At 36.0% G+C, this 18,756-nt stretch overlaps 1 protein-coding gene across 6 annotated transcripts in view; it reads left to right on the forward strand.

Annotated features, from left to right (window-relative positions):
* The window catches only part of TRIP12 (thyroid hormone receptor interactor 12), a 104,777-nt gene that overhangs the window by 63,208 nt on the left and 22,813 nt on the right, over window positions 1-18,756 (forward strand). For all 6 annotated transcript variants that reach the window (XM_039357439.1, XM_039357442.1, XM_039357440.1 and 3 more), the window contains 7 exons: window positions 50-168; window positions 5,421-5,628; window positions 12,174-12,274; window positions 14,353-14,527; window positions 15,114-15,255; window positions 17,115-17,306; window positions 17,852-18,003. In XM_039357439.1, coding sequence (XP_039213373.1) covers window positions 50-168; window positions 5,421-5,628; window positions 12,174-12,274; window positions 14,353-14,527; window positions 15,114-15,255; window positions 17,115-17,306; window positions 17,852-18,003 — 1,089 coding nt within the window. The remainder of the gene's footprint in view (window positions 1-49; window positions 169-5,420; window positions 5,629-12,173; window positions 12,275-14,352; window positions 14,528-15,113; window positions 15,256-17,114; window positions 17,307-17,851; window positions 18,004-18,756) is intronic.

The following is an 18,756-nucleotide window of genomic DNA, read 5'->3' on the forward strand; positions in this document are numbered from 1 at the left end:
TCAGATTAAATTGCATTTTCCATAATACTTTTTTGTTTGATTGTTACAGTCATATTGCCTCTATGCTGTCAAGTCAAGATCTTAAGATAGTTGTTGGAGCCCTTCAGATGGCAGAAATCTTAATGCAAAAATTACCTGACATTTTCAGTGTTTACTTCAGGAGAGAAGGTAATGCTAACTTTTGACTGGATTCTGGTGTTTGGTATCCTACGTACAGTTTTGATAATATGATTATACATACATATATATATATAAAATCAACTAGTTAAACATTCAGTATTTGTAGAACTATGAAAATTAAACTTAATGCTCTGTGATTCTTAGGCTATAAGGACCCGATGGAGCTCCCTATAATGCTATGTGGGAATGACCTGTGGAGACCGGAAGAAAACCCACATCATAGACAATGGTCTGATAAAAGGCAATTCAGCCCACACTCTCCCTAGTTTCCTAGGGACTAAAAAGAGAGGAAGGGAGAAATACTTTCATTCTAACAAGATTCTATTAATGTAACTTTACAATAATTAAGTGGGATTAGTTCAACCAGGTAAGGTGTGGTTCTTGTCTGGACTACTTTACAAGGTTGATGCCCCATTAATCCTTCTAATGAACTTTAGTTGTACACCATTTCTATCACTAAAATTTAGTGCAACTATTCTGGCCACACAAAGGTTTGGGGGTTGAGTGAGCTGCTCATTCTTCTGAGTGCATATCTAGTATTAGCTGCAGGAGCAGTTTCAAGAGGGAGCTGTTGCATACAACAGGGGCAACCTGAAGAAAAGTTGCTATCATTTTCTCTTGAGTGCTCTTGAATTAGTTATGATTCTGATGACTACTTGGATAGATGTGTGCAGTTTTCTTAGGTGGTTTGCCATTACTTCTTTGGGGATAATTTTTGTCTAGGACTGACAAAGAATGGTCCAAAGTCACCCAGTTGCCTTCCATGCCTAAAGGAGAACTAGAACTTGGGTTTCTTCAGTTTCAGTCTGGCACATTAACCATGATACCATTCTGCCTCTCATCATATATTTAAGATTGTGAAAAATGTTTTAAAATTAATTTCAAAAATGAATTTTCCTGTTTTGAATCCATAATTATTTATTTTGAATGCAAAACAATGTTTCAGTCATCTTGATTGTGTTTGGAGTTTGAACCAAAAGGAACAAGACAGTCTGTGCTTACACTCAACCCAGCTATTGGTCCAAACAGGATATTTTAAATTTGAAATAGCTTGAATTCCAACCATTTTGGATATTCTTGTCTCCATTCATTGACATGCCTTTACTCTGCACTCCCCTACTATACCTTCTCTTTCTTCTTCCTACTTCATCTGAGTGAATATGAAATGTAGACTTTTAATATGGAAAAATGGTTTGGGGAACATTTGCTTCCGAGTTCTGAAGACAGCAAGAAACATCTGTACATTTATAAGAGGAAATTGCTTTCTCTTTTTGGTTAGAAACTGTCAAAGAATGGTTGAAGAGAAAGAAATAAGTTCATTTTTTCTGTTTACTTGTTTATTTTGGGGGGGAGGGTAAATTTACTTGATTTAAGTATTTTATCTTTATCCTACCAATTTTTTGAAAGTAGGATAACATTGCATTATTTCTTAAAGAGTGATGTAATCATTAGCCTATACAAAGACTGGGCATCATGATCTTTGAATGTATATGCAACATTTATTGGTATTGCACATCAGTCATGCAAGAATAGAAAGGCTCCCAAAAAGAGAAGCTACCTTCTGGTAGGTGATTCAATTATAAGGGATGTAAATTTAGGAAAGGACACAGAGGCTTTGAAAGAGGTCAGGTGTCTTCCAGGTGCTACTGCCAGTAGGGACAAGAAGCGTATTTCTAAAATAATCAAGAATGGCAGCAAGGACTGTGATGTGGAGGCTATTGTACACCTTGGCACTAATGATCTGTCCCAAAAAGATGTACTCTCTGTGCAGAATGATTTCCAGAGCTTGGGGAAGGAACTTAGCAGAATAGGCTGTAGGCTTACTTTCTCAGAGGTTTTACCAGTGTATAAGGAGCAAAACGGAAAAGGCCAGCGCATAGCACAATTCAATATGTGGCTAAAGGAATGGTGTAAAGGGGAAGGCTTTGGATATATTAGTCACGATGTCAGTAGCTGGTCCAATCAAAAGATGTACAAAAGAGATGGTTTGCATCCATCAAAAAAAGGGACTGAGTTACTCGGCTATAAATTCACAGATTTTCTGGAGGGAAATTTAAACTAAACAGCGGGGACAGGGAGTTAATTGATACGGAACAACCCTGTCCCCGGCAATTTAAAAACTATAGGGCTATCAGTGCCATGTAGCACAGATGTGTGTGTGGACAAGAATACCAACCTTGCTACCAATCAAAATGAAGCCTCTAATAGCGAGTGCCATATAAAGTGCACTAACCAAATAGGTGGTAAGACAATAGGGGAACTCAGGCACCACACAGGTTATGTAGAAAGGAAACACAGGGCCACCCACAAAGGACTCAAATGTTTATACACCAATGCACAAAGTATGAACAGCAAACAGGGTGAACTAGAAATTCAGGTTAATGAGGGCAGATACGATATTGTTGCCATTACGGAAACATGGTGGGATGAAACTCACACATGGAACACACAGCTAGAGGGATTTAAATTATTTAAAAGAAACAGACCAAATAAAAGAGGAGGTGGAGTTGCTCTCTATATAAGAAATAACTACATCTTCACAGAAATAGAGTACAACAATGATAAAAACTGTCTTGAATGCATTTGGGTCAATATAAAAGGGGGGGGAATGACATTGCCATAGGTGTATACTACAGACCACCCAACCAAACAGAGGAAATAGATGAACTTTTTGCTAGTCAGCTAACTAAGGTATGTAGGAAGCACATCACAATAGTAATGGGGGACTTTAACTACCCTGACATCAACTGGGAGACAAACTCCGCACCAAGTGGAAGATCAAACAGGTTCCTGGCAAACCTAGCAGACAACTTTGTCTCCCAAAAAGTAGAGAATGGAACTAGGGGATTAGCCATTTTGGATCTAATTCTCACTAACAGAGATGAAATGATAGACGGTGTTGGAGCCATAGGAACCCTGGGAGGAAGTGATCATGCAATATTAGAATTCAACATTATAGAAGCACAACCAATAGAACACAGTCAAACTAGAGTCTTGGACTTCAAGAGAGCTAATTTCAATAAACTTAGAGAGGGCTTGGGAAGGATTCCATGGATGAGAATCCTCAAGGGGAAAACAACTCAAGAAGCTTGGGAAATTTTGAAAAATGAGATAATAAAAGCACAGTCTAGCACAATACCAACAAAGAGGAAAAATAACAGCTCTCAAAAGAAACCAGCATGGCTGCATAAAGAACTCTCTGACAAATTGAAAGATAAAAAGGACAAGTATAGAAAGTGGAAAGAGGGGAACATAACTAAGTCAGAATATCAGCAAATAGCCCGAGCCTGCAAAGATGAAGTGAAGAAAGCCAAGGCTCAAAATGAACTGAGGCTTGCGACCAAAGTCAAAAATAACAAAAAAAGCTTCTTTCAACATGTAAAAAACAAGAAAAAAGTGAAGGAAATGATTGGTCCATTAGTGGGTGGAAGTGGCAAGAAGGTGACAAGCAACAGGGAGAAAGCAGAACTATTTAACTCATTTTTTGCATCTGTCTTTACACAAAGGGAAAAAACAGACCAACCTATCAAAAATAGTGCCATAAAAAACAAAACAGAAACACAAGTTAAGATAGGCAAGAAAATGGTTAGTGAGCACCTGTCCAGCCTAGATGAGTTCAAATCGCCAGGACCAGACGGATTACACCCCAGAGTTCTCAAGGAACTGGCAGATGTGATATCGGAGCCACTGAACTATATTTTTCAAAGATCCTGGAACACAGGGGAACTACCAGAGGACTGGAAAAGAGCTGATGTAGTTCCCATCCTCAAAAAAGGAAAAAAAATGGATCCAGGAAATTACAGACCTATCAGCCTGACCTCAATACCTGGGAAGATCCTGGAAAAGATAATCAAACAACGAATCAACGAACACCTAGAGGCAAACAAAGTCATTACTAAAAGCCAACATGGGTTTGTCAAAAATAGATCATGCCAGACAAATCTTATTGCATTCTTTGACCAAGTGACAAAATTAGTGGATCAGAGGAATGCTGTGGACATAATTTACTTGGACTTCAGTAAGGCATTTGATAAAGTAGATCACAACCTACTACTTGACAAGATAGAAAAATGTGGGGTAGACAGAACCACCACCAGATGGATCCGTAGCTGGCTGACCGGCCGTACTCAGCGAGTGGTCCTCAATGGAACTGCATCTATATGGAGGGAAGTGTGTAGTGGGGTGCCCCAGGGCTCTGTTCTGGGCCCAGTACTCTTCAACATCTTCATCAACGATTTGGATGAAGGGATAGATGGGGAACTCATCAAATTTGCAGATGACACCAAGCTGGCAGGAATAGCCAACACTCCAGAAGACAGGCTTCAGATACAGAAGGATCTGGACAGACTTGAACACTGGGCACTAACTAACAAAATGAAATTCAATGGTGAAAAAAGCAAGGTTCTACATTTAGGCAAGAAAAACCAAATGCACAAGTACAGCATAGGTGGCACCATGCTCAATAGTAGTAACTGTGAGAGGGACCTCGGAGTCCTAGTAGACAATCACTTAAATATGAGCCAGCAGTGTGCTGCAGCTGCCAAAAAGGCCAACACAGTGCTAGGCTGCATTAACAGAGGGATAGAATCAAGATCACGTGAAGTATTAATACCACTCTTACAATGCCTTGGTAAGGCCACACTTGGAATACTGCATCCAGTTTTGGTCACCACGATGTAAAAAAGATGTTGAGACTCTAGAAAGAGTACAGAGAAGAGCAACAAAAGATGATTAGGGGACTGGAGGCTAAAACATATAAGGAACGGTTGCGAGAATTGGGTATGTCTAGTTTAACGAAGAGAAGGACAAGGGGGGACATGATAGCAGTATTCCAATATCTCAGGGGCTGCCATAAAGAAGAGGGAATTAAGCTATTTTCCAAAGCACCTGAAGGCAGGACAAGAAGCAACGGGTGGAAACTATCAAGGAGAGAAGCAACCTAGAACTAAGGAGAAACTTCCTGACAGTGAGAACAATTAATCAGTGGAACAGCTTGCCTCCAGAAGCAGTAAATGCTCCAACACTGGAAGTTTTTAAGAAGAGACTGGACAGCCATTTGTCCGAAATGGTGTAGGGTTTCCTGCCCGAGCAGGGGGTTGGACTAGATGACCTCCAAGGTCCCTTCCAACTTTACTACTATTACTATTACTATTTTTTAAAGTAATAATTAAACCATGTTGTATTTATCTTAAAACTAATTTTTTCATCTAATGAACTATAAATTCTGTTACTTTTTTCAGGTGTGATGCACCAGGTGAAGAATTTAGCAGAATCAGAGACTTTACTGACAAGTCCCCCCAAAGTTTGCACTAATGGCTCAGGAACACTTAGTGCTACTACAACAGTAAGCACTGGAACAGCCACTTCTGCTAGCAATGCTGTTTCAGACTTAGGTTCTCCAAGCTTACAGCACAGTAGGGAAGACTCTTTGGACCTGAGTCCACAGGGGTGAGTTCACTTGACTGGGTCTCTGAATTCAGTATTTAATATGCCAATGAGTTTTTTTTTATTGTAAATATTTATTAAGTTTTTAAAATTTTACAAAAACAAAACAACCCATCCCCAAACCTCCCCAACCCTCCCATTCCCTCCCCCGACCTTCCCAGAGCTGAACATAGGCTTAATTAAAATTTCTTCAAATAATCTAAAAGAAAGTATAAACCATAAATAAATCTAAATACTAAATACATTAATTAAACAAATTATAAGATAAGTAACAATAATATATATATAAGAAAACATAACTACCAAAAAAGAATTACTTAAAAGAAAAAAGAATAAAGAATAAGAAAAAAAGATAAAAGAAAGTATAATAAAAATAAAAAATAAAAATAATAAAAAAGAATAAAATCTATAAAATATTTTAAATTTTAAATATAAGTTATTGAAAAGCTAAATAGTATTTTTTAATATCCAACTTATATTGTATAAAATCTATCCACTTTTTCCATACCGCAAAATACTTCTCCTGCGATTGATCCTTCAAGAAAGCCGAAATCTTTGCCATTTCCGCCAAGTAAGAGACTTTAAAAAACCACTCTTGCAAAGTAGGCAGAGATTCCTTCTTCCAACATTGCCCTACTAGCAGCCTTGCGGCTGTAATTAAATTTAACATCAATATAGTCTCTTTAATATCACAGTCAGTAACAATACCTAATAAAAACAATTGTGGGGTAAATTTTACCCTCCTTCTAAAAATTCTTTGAATATTCCACCATATCTTAATCCAAAAGGCTTTTATATTTTTACACGACCACCAAATACGATAGTAGGTAGCATCCAAACAACCACATCTCCAACATTTAGGCTGTAAGTCAGGATACATACGAGACATTTTTTGTGGATCAAGGTGCCATCTGTAAAACATTTTATAAAAATTCTCCCTTAAATTCTGGGCTTGTGTAAATTTGACATTCCTCACCCAAATAATTTCCCAGGTATCTAGTAGAACTGGTTCACCAAAATTTTGTGCCCATTTGATCATACATTCTTTAATTAATTCTGCCTCTGAATCCAATTCTACTAGCACCCCATAAATTCTCTTAATATGAGTTCGTCTTTGATCTTTTACTTGTTTAAGAAAATTTTCATCTTCTCTAAGTAAACCCACATTACAATCTAACTTCCATCTATCCACTATTTGTCTATACTGAAACCATGAATATATAATATTTTCTTGTGCTAGGTTTTCCAAAGATTTTAACTGCCAGTTTTTACCATCCCATCTAAGTAATTGTGCGTAAGAAACACCACCCATCTTAACTCCTCTCCTTATCCCCTCTATCGCATGCCAAGGTACAGCCCATAATGGGATTTTAAAATCACTTCTGTAATATTTCCTCCAAACCCGAAATAGAGAAATCCTTATAATATGAGATTTAAAAACCCTATCAACTTTTTTGTTAAAAATTAAATAGGCATGCCATCCAAAAAGTAAATCCCAACCCTCCAAGAGGAGTATTTCTACATTTGTTAGATTAACCCAATCACTAATTAATGTTAAAACTACCGCATCATAGTACAATTTCAAATTCGGTACCTTGAGTCCACCTCTCTCACGAATGTCTTGTATTATTTTAAGCTTTACTCTTGGTTTTTTGCCCGCCCAAATAAACTTATTGATACCTTTCTGCCATTCATTTAAATTAGTCTCATTCTTTAAGATAGGTATCATTTGAAACAAAAAAAGGAACTTTGGCAGAACATTCATTTTAATCACCGCAATTCTTCCCAAAAGGGATAACCCCCAAATATTTTACCTTATCAACAACCTCAAAGTCTGTCAACTTAACCAAAGTCTGCTTATCCAAATTGGTCATATTTTTAGGTAATATTTTAGTCTTATTGTTGTTAATTTTAAAACCCGAAACCCGTCCATATTGGTATATCAATTGTAATAGCTCTACTACAGAATAAGTAGGTTGGGACAGGGTGACCACCAAGTCATCTGCAAAAGCTCTTAATTTATATTCTTTTTTATTAACTTCTATTCCTTTTATTTTCTGTGATTCTCGAATTTTAATCAACAATATTTCCAAAGTTAAAACAAACAGCAATGGTGACAATGGACATCCCTGTCTAGTCCCCTTTTCTATTGTAAAAACCTCTGATAAACCCCCATTAACAATAAGTTGTGCCGTTTGTTTTTGATAAATAAGACCAAGAGCTTGTAAAATTTTTTCTCCAAAATTCATTTTCTCAATTAATCTTAACATAAATTGCCAATTCAGTTGATCAAAAGCTTTTTCAGCATCTAGAAATATCAATCCTGCAGGAACTTGATTATTTTTGTCTAAGTATTCTAATAAATTAATAATTTGTCTGACATTATTCTTCATGTACCTTCCAGTTATAAAACCCGTTTGATCCTTATGTATAACCTGATGCAAAACCCTCATAAGCCTATTAGCCAAAATTTTTGCAAAAATCTTATAATCTACATTTAAAAGAGATATAGGTCTGTAATTCTTTGGTAAAGTAAGATCTTGATCTTCTTTTGGGATTAAAGATATAAAAGCTCTACCCCATGACGGGGGAATCTCTAAACCCTGTAATATATTGTTAAAAAGCTCTCTTTAAGGTTGAATCATCTCTTGTACCAAAGTTTTATAATAAATAGATGTCAAACCATCCGTACCTGGTGCTTTACCTAATTTTAATTCTTTAATCATTGTCTCAATTTCCTCACTAGTAACTAATCCATTGATTTCTTGTTTCTGATCTTCTGTTAAATTAGGGAAGTTGGCTTCATTTAAATAATTATCTATATCTAAAGCCTGTATTTTAGTACTCTTATATAATTTTTGATAATAATCTAAAAAAGATTTCTTAATCAAGTCCTTATGATATACTAATTTACCATTATAATTTATTTTATCTATAATTCTCTGTCTCTGTTTCTTTCTTAATTGATAAGCCAACCATCTCCCTGGTTTATTCGCATCGCAAAATGTATTTTGTTTCATATACAATAAGTTAGTTGCAGTTTGATCAGCCATCAACATATTAAATTGTGTTTTAAGCAATTTTATAGATTCTTTAACCTTTTCATCTGTGGGATTTGAGATCAAATTTTTTTCTTTTGATTTAATCTCATCTTCCAATTCCTTACGTTTCTGAATCTGCTTTTGTCTATGAGCATTATTCATTTGTATCAAAATCCCACGCATAAAGGCGTTACCTACATCCCATACCATTGACATTGAAGTTCCCTTGTACATATTTAAAACAAAATAATCCTTTAAGTGCTCCTTTAATTTTTGAACATTCTTTTCTTGTCTAAATAAATTTTCATTCATCCTCCACGATCTCCTCTCCTCTCTTTCATCAACCAACTCCATCCAGACTGGACTATGATCCGTCAATGTCCTAGGAAAATTTTTTAACATTCTTTACCCTAGAATATAAATCAGTTGTAATAAAAAAAAGTCAATTCTTGAAAAGGATTGATATCTATCTGAAAAGAAAGTAAAGTCTTTCTCCTCCTGATTGCGTTCACGCCAGTAGTCTCGTAGTTCCCAGTCCTCTTTCAAATCAAAAAAAGCTTTAGGTAATTTAGCCTGTTTAAAAAAAGTAGAAGATACTTTTTTGTCTCTTTGTGTATCTGACACACCATTCCAATCACCCATTAATATCACGGATCTATAGTCCAACAAAGTTAATTTCTGATGTAACAATCTATAAAATTGTTCCTGTTGTTGGTTTGGTGCATACAATCCCACTATAAGTATTTGCTTACCATATAAACCAACTTCAATCATAACATATCTTCCTTGAAGATCAGATTCTACCAAACAGGCTGATAAGTTTTGCTTGACATAAATAACTATGCCCCCTTTTTTCCCAGGAGCAGAAGATACAAAATGAGATCCCAAACGAGCATTGACTAAATATTTTTGATCTTTAGCTATAATATGTGTTTCTTGGAAACAAATAATATCATTATTATGTTGCTTTAAATAATAAAAGATTTTCTTTCTCTTCTGAGGGGAATTAAGGCCGTTAACATTCCAAGTCAGGAGCTTTACCATCTCCCTTAACCAGAAGCCTGGAGAAGACTGCTTGGAGATCTGCCATTGAAGAATGTGCCGCAGAACTCTTAGGTCTTGCTCCTCCCACCAGCAACGAAGCACTTTCTTGAAGAGATTCTTTAACCTTTTTTCTCTGTTGTTCCTTTTCCTTGCGTCTATGCGCTGCACAGGTCATTCTTTGCTCTTTAATTTCTGCTTGTCGGGACCACTCCGACTGTAACTCTCCAAGCGCCATCACACCTGGTCCTTCAGACTGCTGTTCAACCTCTTTACCATCCAGAACTTTCTGCATCATAGATGATGGTGAGCCTGCTCCCAGGACCGAACTGTAAAACTCCTTTGCTTTAGTGACTGTATTAAGTCTATAACGCGTCCCCGCATGGCTCAGAACAATACCCATCGGAATCTCCCATCTGAATGGCATCATTCTTTTTTTAAGTTCATTAGATAAGAAAGCAAAATCTTTTCTCTTTCTTAGAATTTTAGATGGGATCGCCTTTAAAATAATAACATCTTGAGTAGCAATCTGGAATCTCTTATTATAAAAGGCTTGTATGATTTCATTGCGCAGAAATCTCTTTCCAAAATAAATCACCACATCTCTTGGTAAATTTCTCTGTTTTGCAATCCAGGAATTAACTCTAAATAATTTTTCAACCTCTCTACGTATTTCATCTTTCTCCCTATTCAAAATAACAGCAAAGTCATTTACCACAATCTCTCTCAGATCTTGCTGCATATCTTCCTTCAGACCCCTAATTCTTAAAGCATATTCCATCTCTCTGTACTGAGACATAACAATGTCATCCTGTGAAATTTCCATCTTTTTTTCCATGCCTTCAAACTTATCTTCTAAGATGTCAACCTTATCTGCAACCTCTTCAACTCTAGAGTCAAGCTTCTCAACCACAGAAGCAAGTCCTGATAAAGCCATAACTATATCTTGCCTCAAAATAGTGTTATTCTGCTCCAACAGATTCTTCACTTCCCCTCTAATTTCAGTTTTATTCTGATCTAGAAGCTCCTTCATTTCCCCTCTGATTTGAGTTACTGCATTTCCCATTATATCTTTCATATCTTGTACAGATATTGCTGGCAGAGGAGGAGAAGATGGTGGTGTAGCTTTAGGTTGTTGTACCGGTAAAATCGCAGGAGAAGAAGCCACCTTAGGAACTGTAGAAGCTACTTGCCTTTTTGAAGCCATTTTTTTTTAAAAAAATTTTTTTTTCTTCTTATTTCCACTTTATAAAAAAAATCCTCAAAAAATTAAAAAAACAAAGGAGAGTTTAAAAGATATTTCAAAAACACAAAACCACCTTCAGAAAAAGAGGAAAAAGTTTAAAAAGAAAAAGCTATATAGTCCATAACTTCCGTTTGACTCACTTTCTTTTTCCCCGAAAAAAACTTTCAAATCGCCATTTTACTTTCACTCTCCACACAAACAAAAAAGAAAAAGAAAAAGATCAACCTAAACTAAAAAGCAAATAAAACTCAATAAGTCAAATCCTTTATCCAGCTCTGTCCGCTTTATATATAAAAAAAATCACTCACCCTATTCCTTTAAACGCGGAGATGGTAGCGGCGTTTCACTTTGTTCCCAGAGGAAACAAAGACAGCTGGGAGGCGGAGGCAACCCGAACTCCGAGGGAGCTCTCTTTCCACCCCCCCCCAAAATCCCTGGGGGGTTGAGATGCTCTACCTCTATTCGGGTGGTTCTCTCCCCCCTCCCTTCACCCGGGAGGGAGATTTCGAGCCGCGGGACAGCTGGTGTACTCTGCGGTTCTCACGCTGTCCCAGGAGGACGGCTACAATGTAGCCTCCATCATCGATGCTAACCACCGGAAGTCACTAATGAGTTTTAAAAAGAAGTCAGCATAATTGGATGGTAGTACTGTTGTAATAATTTTGGACTTCTTCCTACATGAATTTGTTTTTTAAAAAAGTCTGCATTTTTTGTTCTAGCTGTCTTTGGTCTTTTAAAATATACACCAGTAGTTGATATTCAATGAACTATTTGCCAACCTGTCTCAAGGCAAATATTTATCTTCTAAACAGATAATACACAATGCTTAAATGTTAAAGAGTTTTTAAAGATATGGCTTTGCAAAAAATAGGAAATGTGGTTTATTTTGGCTTGAAACAAAATAGCCATACTTGAAATGTCCTTCATTGCATTTCAACAAAAGAAAATTTGAAATGTTTTCAGTTTGCCAACCATAACAGACTGTGGAAACTAGAGATAAGGCTCTTGTTCCCATGTTTTTCTCCCCACCTGTCCAAGAGGCAATAAGTAGACTGGTGGTCCATGCTGATTGCTGTCAGGTGCTCACTGTATTGGCAATAGCTGCTGACAAATATATCTAGTAAGATCATTTAAAATCCATATGTCTTTAAAAATGATACTTACTAAAATGTGAAGCCACATTAATAAGCCTGATATATAATGTGTTTTTGGTTCAATAGCCGATTAAGTGATGTTTTGAAGAGAAAAAGATTGCCAAAACGTGGGCCCAGAAGACCAAAATATTCACCTCCCAGAGATGAGGACAAAGTAGACAATCAAGGTAAGTTTTGTCAAAAACAGGTATTGTAAATTATTAAAATAAATTCACATCTAGGTTTCTTCAAGGCCACATTGTTCAGGTAGTATTGTCCCAGCCAACAAAACCATCTCAGTGAAATTGCTGGAATAGCCCACTTCTGAGAAATTTCTGGGCTGTTGCCTGGTGCTGCTGCTTTTCTGCTGAAATACCATCTTCTAGAAAAGCCTCTCAATGACATCAAAGTTGCCCCCTTCTTGACAATACAAGCCCTCTTTCGTAGGGCTTCTTTTAAATGTACAGATGCCATCAGGGTTTTTTCATATCTAAACTTTTTGAAATATTTAAATTTTAAATATGTCATGGATATTCTAATCCTGCATTTAAGTCCTGTTACCATGGGTGTTTTATTATTTGTTGTAACAGATACCTTTTGCTTTTGCTGTAAATTGCTGTGTGAGTCCCTTCATTGAAACCAACAGTATATATGTGAAATGAATGAACAAGCAAGCAGTTAAATATTGGTTACATAACATGAAATAAGAAGCTGGAATCTGAAACATCCTGGCTTATTTATCTTTATGTTAGTTATTATTTATTTGCAGTTACTTTGATTTGCTTGGGAGGAAAAAATAGTGATTGTGGCATTTGAGTAACCCAAAGTATTAATAGGGAAAAACAAAACAACAGCAAAATTTTGTAACATTAAAAAAAACCTTTCTAAATGAAAACACACACAATAGTTTTCAAAAACTAGGTTGATGTCTTGCTTCAGGCTGAGCATCCACACCAGCTTGATTTAGAACAGATTTAATGATGAATAATATTGTAGGGAATTACAAAAAGTAAAAGTCTTGCTTGATAGCTAGGCATAGCGCAGATGGTTAAGAGCTAAGTCCAGCGTCAAACCATAGGGCACTGACAGAATACAGGTAGTCCTCAACTTACAGCAGCTCATTTAGTGGCTGTTTGAAGTTACAACAGCTCTGAAAACTGACTTATTAGTGTTTATCAGTCTTACGACAGTTGCAGTGTCCCCTTGGTCATGTGATCAAAATTCAGATCCTTGGCAGCTGACTCATTTATGACCATTGCAGTGTTCAAGAGTCATGTGATCCCCTTTTGCAACCTTCTGACAAGCAAAATCAGCCAGTTCACTTAACAGTTCACTTAACAGCTGTGTTACTAACTAAACAATGATGCAGTGATTCACTTAACTGTGGCAAGAAAGATTGTAAAATGAGGCAAAATTCACTTAACAACGGTCTCACTTGGCAACATAAATTGTGGGCTCAATTGTGATTCATTAAGTCAAGGAATACTTGTATAAGTTTGGGAAAAGAAGCTGCAACAGCAGAGACAGAGAGGCAAATGTTCACTGCAGCCCTGAAATCAAACATTAGAGAGATAGTCAGCTAGGCAGAGCTATAAAACAGAGCAGGAATATAGGAATGCAGATCCTACGGGATGAGTTGTTTCCAGCAGAGGGGCAATTACTGGCAGCTATTCTTAAATAGGCCAGTTGGCATGGTAGCTCAATTATAAACATTTGTGTCTTTGTTTCTTCTGGAGCTGAGCAGTACAGATAGATTCTGGAGTTGGATGCGCTGCCAGAATCTGACCCCTAGCTATCACCTAGCTCCTCCTTTCCTCCTGGGGATTTCTTGCCCCAGGTAATTGATGCTGAGGGGTCTGATGCTTGACTGTTAGTACCAGAAGTCAGCAGACAGGTACCCAAACATCAGGCTCCTCGGCATCTTGATGATCTTGAGAGTTGTTATATATACCAAAGAACTGTTACAGTGGTATGTGCCTGCAGTGGCAGCTTATATGTATATATAAACCAAACAGTGGCAGCAATATGGGTATGCAAAGCATGAAGAATACATATCTTCATTTTGAAAGTGTATTTGGTAATATAATACTATTTTTAATTCACTTGGCAGCCGCAACTGCTTATAGCTTGCTGTGGGTTGAATCACATACAGAGTATTAACAAACACAAATCTAGAACAGTCTTAAGATAATTGATAGATGTATTCATCCTATGTAAGTTCCCTTCAACTTAAATTCTGTTACTGTTTTCCATTCTTCCCTAAAAGCAAAAAGCCCTACTGCTACGCAATCTCCCAAATCTTCCTTCTTGGCAAGTTTGAATCCTAAAACGTGGGGAAGATTAAGCACACAGTCAAACAGCAACAACATTGAACCAGCACGTACAGCTGGTGTGAGTGGCCTGGCAAGAGCTGCTTCAAAAGATACAATATCCAACAACAGGTACAGAAAAAATGGAATTCAACTTTATTATGTAAAACACCTTTCTGTTCAATGTCCAACGTGACTTTTTACTTTTATTTTTTAATGTATTGATTTGTCTATAGCAGAGGTGAGGAACAATGGCCCCTTTATGACTGGTTGAGGAATTCTGGGAATTGAAATCTACAAGTCATAAAAGGGCCACCATTCCCCACCCCAGTCTATAGCAACTAAGCTAATAACTTCTCTAATGATAGAAGATCCTAAAGAGCATGTTGGGTCAAAAATGTCATCCAGTAGTTAGATGATGAACATTATCAAGAATGGGAGTATATGTGTGAAAAATCAAAGAAAAATCATTCAAGCTAAAACTAAGATAAATAAGTAGGACAAGACTATTATGTTTTTGTAAAAAGAAAAGGACTGTTGAAGAAACTAGTCAATCTGAAATAAGCGGAGATTACTAGTGGAAGAAAAATTTTTGGCTTTTAGTTTTCACTCTTTTGAAATTATGTGATTTGTTTACATTATAAATATATATTCAAAAAGTCCTTAGAATGTATGTAGTACACAGATGGTAATGTATTAAATTGTGCATTTCTTGTAGAGAGAAAATTAAGGGTTGGATTAAAGAGCAGGCTCACAAATTTGTGGACCGTTATTTTAGTTCGGAGAATATGGATGGAAGTAACCCTGCACTAAATGTGTTACAGAGACTTTGCACTGCAACTGAACAACTCAACCTTCAGGTTAGGATATCTTTTTCATTTGCCTTTGAATAAAAGGGTGACTTTTGTGGGAGGGCAGTTAAGCACTTTGCTGCTTAAACTATACATCTCTTCTCCTTTAAGTAAAAAAATGTTTAATGTATATAGCTTTGCTTTGGAAAAGACTTGGCGGTGCTCAAGAATTATGAGTTTTTCTAATTTGTAGTTTTTTTTTTCCGAAAGAAACATGGTGATATGATGTCACTTATCAGTTTTTATTCAAATAATTTTTTAAGGATATAATTAGAACTGTGCCAGCTTTTTTAATTCTAAGATGTAATTTTGTAATGATATTACTAAGCACAGTTGAACATAGAGTAAAACTAGTGCCTAAGCTCAATCTGTGAATGTGTGAATTTAATATTGCAAACAGAAGTAACTTGGGCTGACCAGGGCTAGATCGTTACGGAATTCTCATTCCAATTAATGATCCAGTATGAAGATGTGCATGTCCACGAAAGGCCAAGCTTTCTCTTCAGAAAAATATAGAAGGATAGCCACATTTTATGTTTGAAATACACTAAAAATTTGCATCTGAGTAGATTTTGGATTTAATCTGCAACCAGTTAAATATTATTTTCCATAGCAATATGTATTTTAAAATAACTAAATATGAAAAAGGTCAAACGTTGGGAGAATTGAGCTTTGACACTAACCATACAAGCAACTGCTACTTTAATTTAAACACTTCAAAAATAGTTGCGCTGTTTTCATGGTACAGGTATGTATCGCTTTGTATAGCAGCTGTTTGCAGTTGCAACACTAATGAGAAAGTAACTTTGCAACAAATTCTCACATTTATTTATTACATTCTATCACTGATAGAATGACAGTTGCAGGTCTGCAAAGCAAAGTAAGAATGTAAGCACAGTTGCAGTTAGTGATCACTTTGCTTTACAGCCAAATTGCCAATCCCCATTGTGGTTGCTAAATGAGGACTTCTGATAATAGGATGTATTCAAGCTAATACAAAGGGTGATGGGCTTCTGGCTTGTGCAAGCTTCTTTAGAAAGACATTTACTTGAGAAATTGTTTTCAGATGTTTCTGTATACATAGTCTTGTTGTTTTGCTTTCCACTAAATATGAAGCTGCTTTAATGATTTGTTAAAGAGAGATGTTTCATTCAATGCCCCATGCATTGCAAAAAACCTTGTTCAGATGCTTTGCGTAGTCTTGGTATTTAATTCAATAGATCTGGTATCTCTATTTAATTCAGTACTTGGTTAATAAAAATCATCTCATAATTTTGTAAGAGTGGCTCTTAATATTCTCATCCAGCTGTTTTAAGTGTTCTTTGTATTTTTACTCACTAATTTGTAATAGTAGATATTGGTATAGAGATAGGTATAACTGATTGTATACTAATTAGTGAGCAGTGAATGAATGAAAAATTCAGAGTTTACAAATAATGGGTATTGATGAATTTAATAAGCCATGGTGGAAACATTAAAACTGTTATGAAAATAAGAGGGAAAGAAGAAATGCATAGTTTGGTCTTTATTGTTTGTTGCCTTAATCAGTCAGAAGAAAATGTCCATTTTTGTATGTGTGTCAAAGTTTCACTTGGATGGCTCTGAGGAAGTGTTTTGAACATCAATATTTAAAGCAACATATGTGTGTGGGTCATGCATTGCATGAGCATATTGTGGTCTATCTGTTTACTTATAGTGTGCATTCTGTAAATACTCAGATACGACAAAACAGGTCAGTAAAAGTCAAATCTGTGAATATTTTGCAGTACGTCTTTCATTTCTGTTTTTAACTACTTGGTTCTGTTCCATTTATGGAATAGTTCCAACACTACTAAGCCTTGTTCTTATATAGAAACTATTTATTTCAGGTGGATGGTGGAGTTGAGTGCCTTGTAGAAATCCGTAGTATAGTCTCTGAGTCTGATGTCTCTTCATTTGAGATCCAGCACAGTGGTTTTATGAAACAGCTGCTGCTTTACTTGACGTCAAAGGGTGAAAAAGATGCTGTAAGCCGAGATGTCAGATTGAAAAGGTTCCTTCATGTATTTTTTTCTTCTCCTGTAAGTATTCATGTATTATTCAGAATTATAGGGGTCTTTTCATTCCAGTGTACATTATCTACTCTGTAACAAATCTTTTGAAGATGATATTAAAGACATTTCTGGGAGGCAAATATATGCTGGTTATTTTACCCCAGTAAATGCTTGACAGACAAATTATGAAATATGATTTGATGCTAACCCCATACAAAGACAAATGTCTTGTTTTCTATTTGATATATAAATTCTTCAGTTTAATGATCCAGACTGTTAACAAATTAAATAAAATAATTATACTGTTCCTGGTGAACTATAGTCTATCAGAGTTGTATTGTCCTGAACATTTGGAATATAGCTTCTGTACTGCCCAAAGAAATAAAATGTATTAGGTAGCCATCCATAGGAGATTCTTTAATTTCAGTTTCTACATTAAGAGTTGTATGAATTCACTGCTTCCTTCCAAATATATAATTCTGTTCCATTTCTGTTTGTTGGTTTGGATTATCTAAATGTTGACTTGTCCAAACTTTGTGATTTTACATAATGGGAAAACTTAACGTTTACAGCTTCCTGGAGAAGAACCCCTTGGAAGATTGGAACCTCTAGAAAACGCACCTTTGTTAGCATTGGTCCATAAAATGAATAATTGTCTCAGTCAAATGGAGCAATTTCCAGTTAAAGTCCATGACTTTCCAAGTGGAAATGGAACAGGGAGTAGGTAAGGATTAATGCTCAGGTAAACTTATTTGTATTCTTTGTAGCATGCCCGTTGTATTATGAGTTCTGCACAGATAAAATGAAATGCCGTATGGTGTTTATTGTTTCTTTTCTTTAACTACTAAATAGGTATTTCCAAACTATACGAATAGTGGAAAACCTTAAATTGTTCTGTGTAGAAGTTGCAAGAATTTAATATTTATAAAACTCCAGCTTCCTAATCTGGCATGATGCATGAACTTCAGATGTCTGAATATGATTTGCCCATTTCATCTACCCGCACTTCACTTTTGCCTCTAAAATTGTCTTCCTCAACCTAGTGAAGAAATGTTTGAGTCTGTGTCTACCCACATAAAAGAGAAGGAAAATGACACTTTCTGTCATTAGCAGCAAAAAGTGAATTTGATATAATTTGCAATGGCGGAGATATTATCAGATTGATCTATAACTAAACTCTATTCACCAAATATGGTAGGAAAATTTAAGATAAGTGCAGAACATTATTATAACATGTAATCATGCCTTATCTGTGTTGATTTATGAAAGAATAGATTTTCATAATCTATTATATATATATAGTAGGTAGACATTCAAGATTTTTCTGGTTTCAAATCCTTTGAAGTAGGAAAGAATGATATTTTAAACCAACAGTCATGCCATTTTTATTAATCTGTAGTAAAGCGTTTTCTAGTAGTGAAAAACTTTTCTACGAGACTAATGCAGTATCATTATTGCAATTTCAAGTTGTATTGTA

Source organism: Crotalus tigris, unplaced genomic scaffold (genome assembly GCF_016545835.1).
Source record: "Crotalus tigris isolate CLP2741 ecotype Arizona unplaced genomic scaffold, ASM1654583v1 scf7180000018923.2277400, whole genome shotgun sequence".
Lineage (NCBI taxonomy): Eukaryota > Metazoa > Chordata > Lepidosauria > Squamata > Viperidae > Crotalus > Crotalus tigris.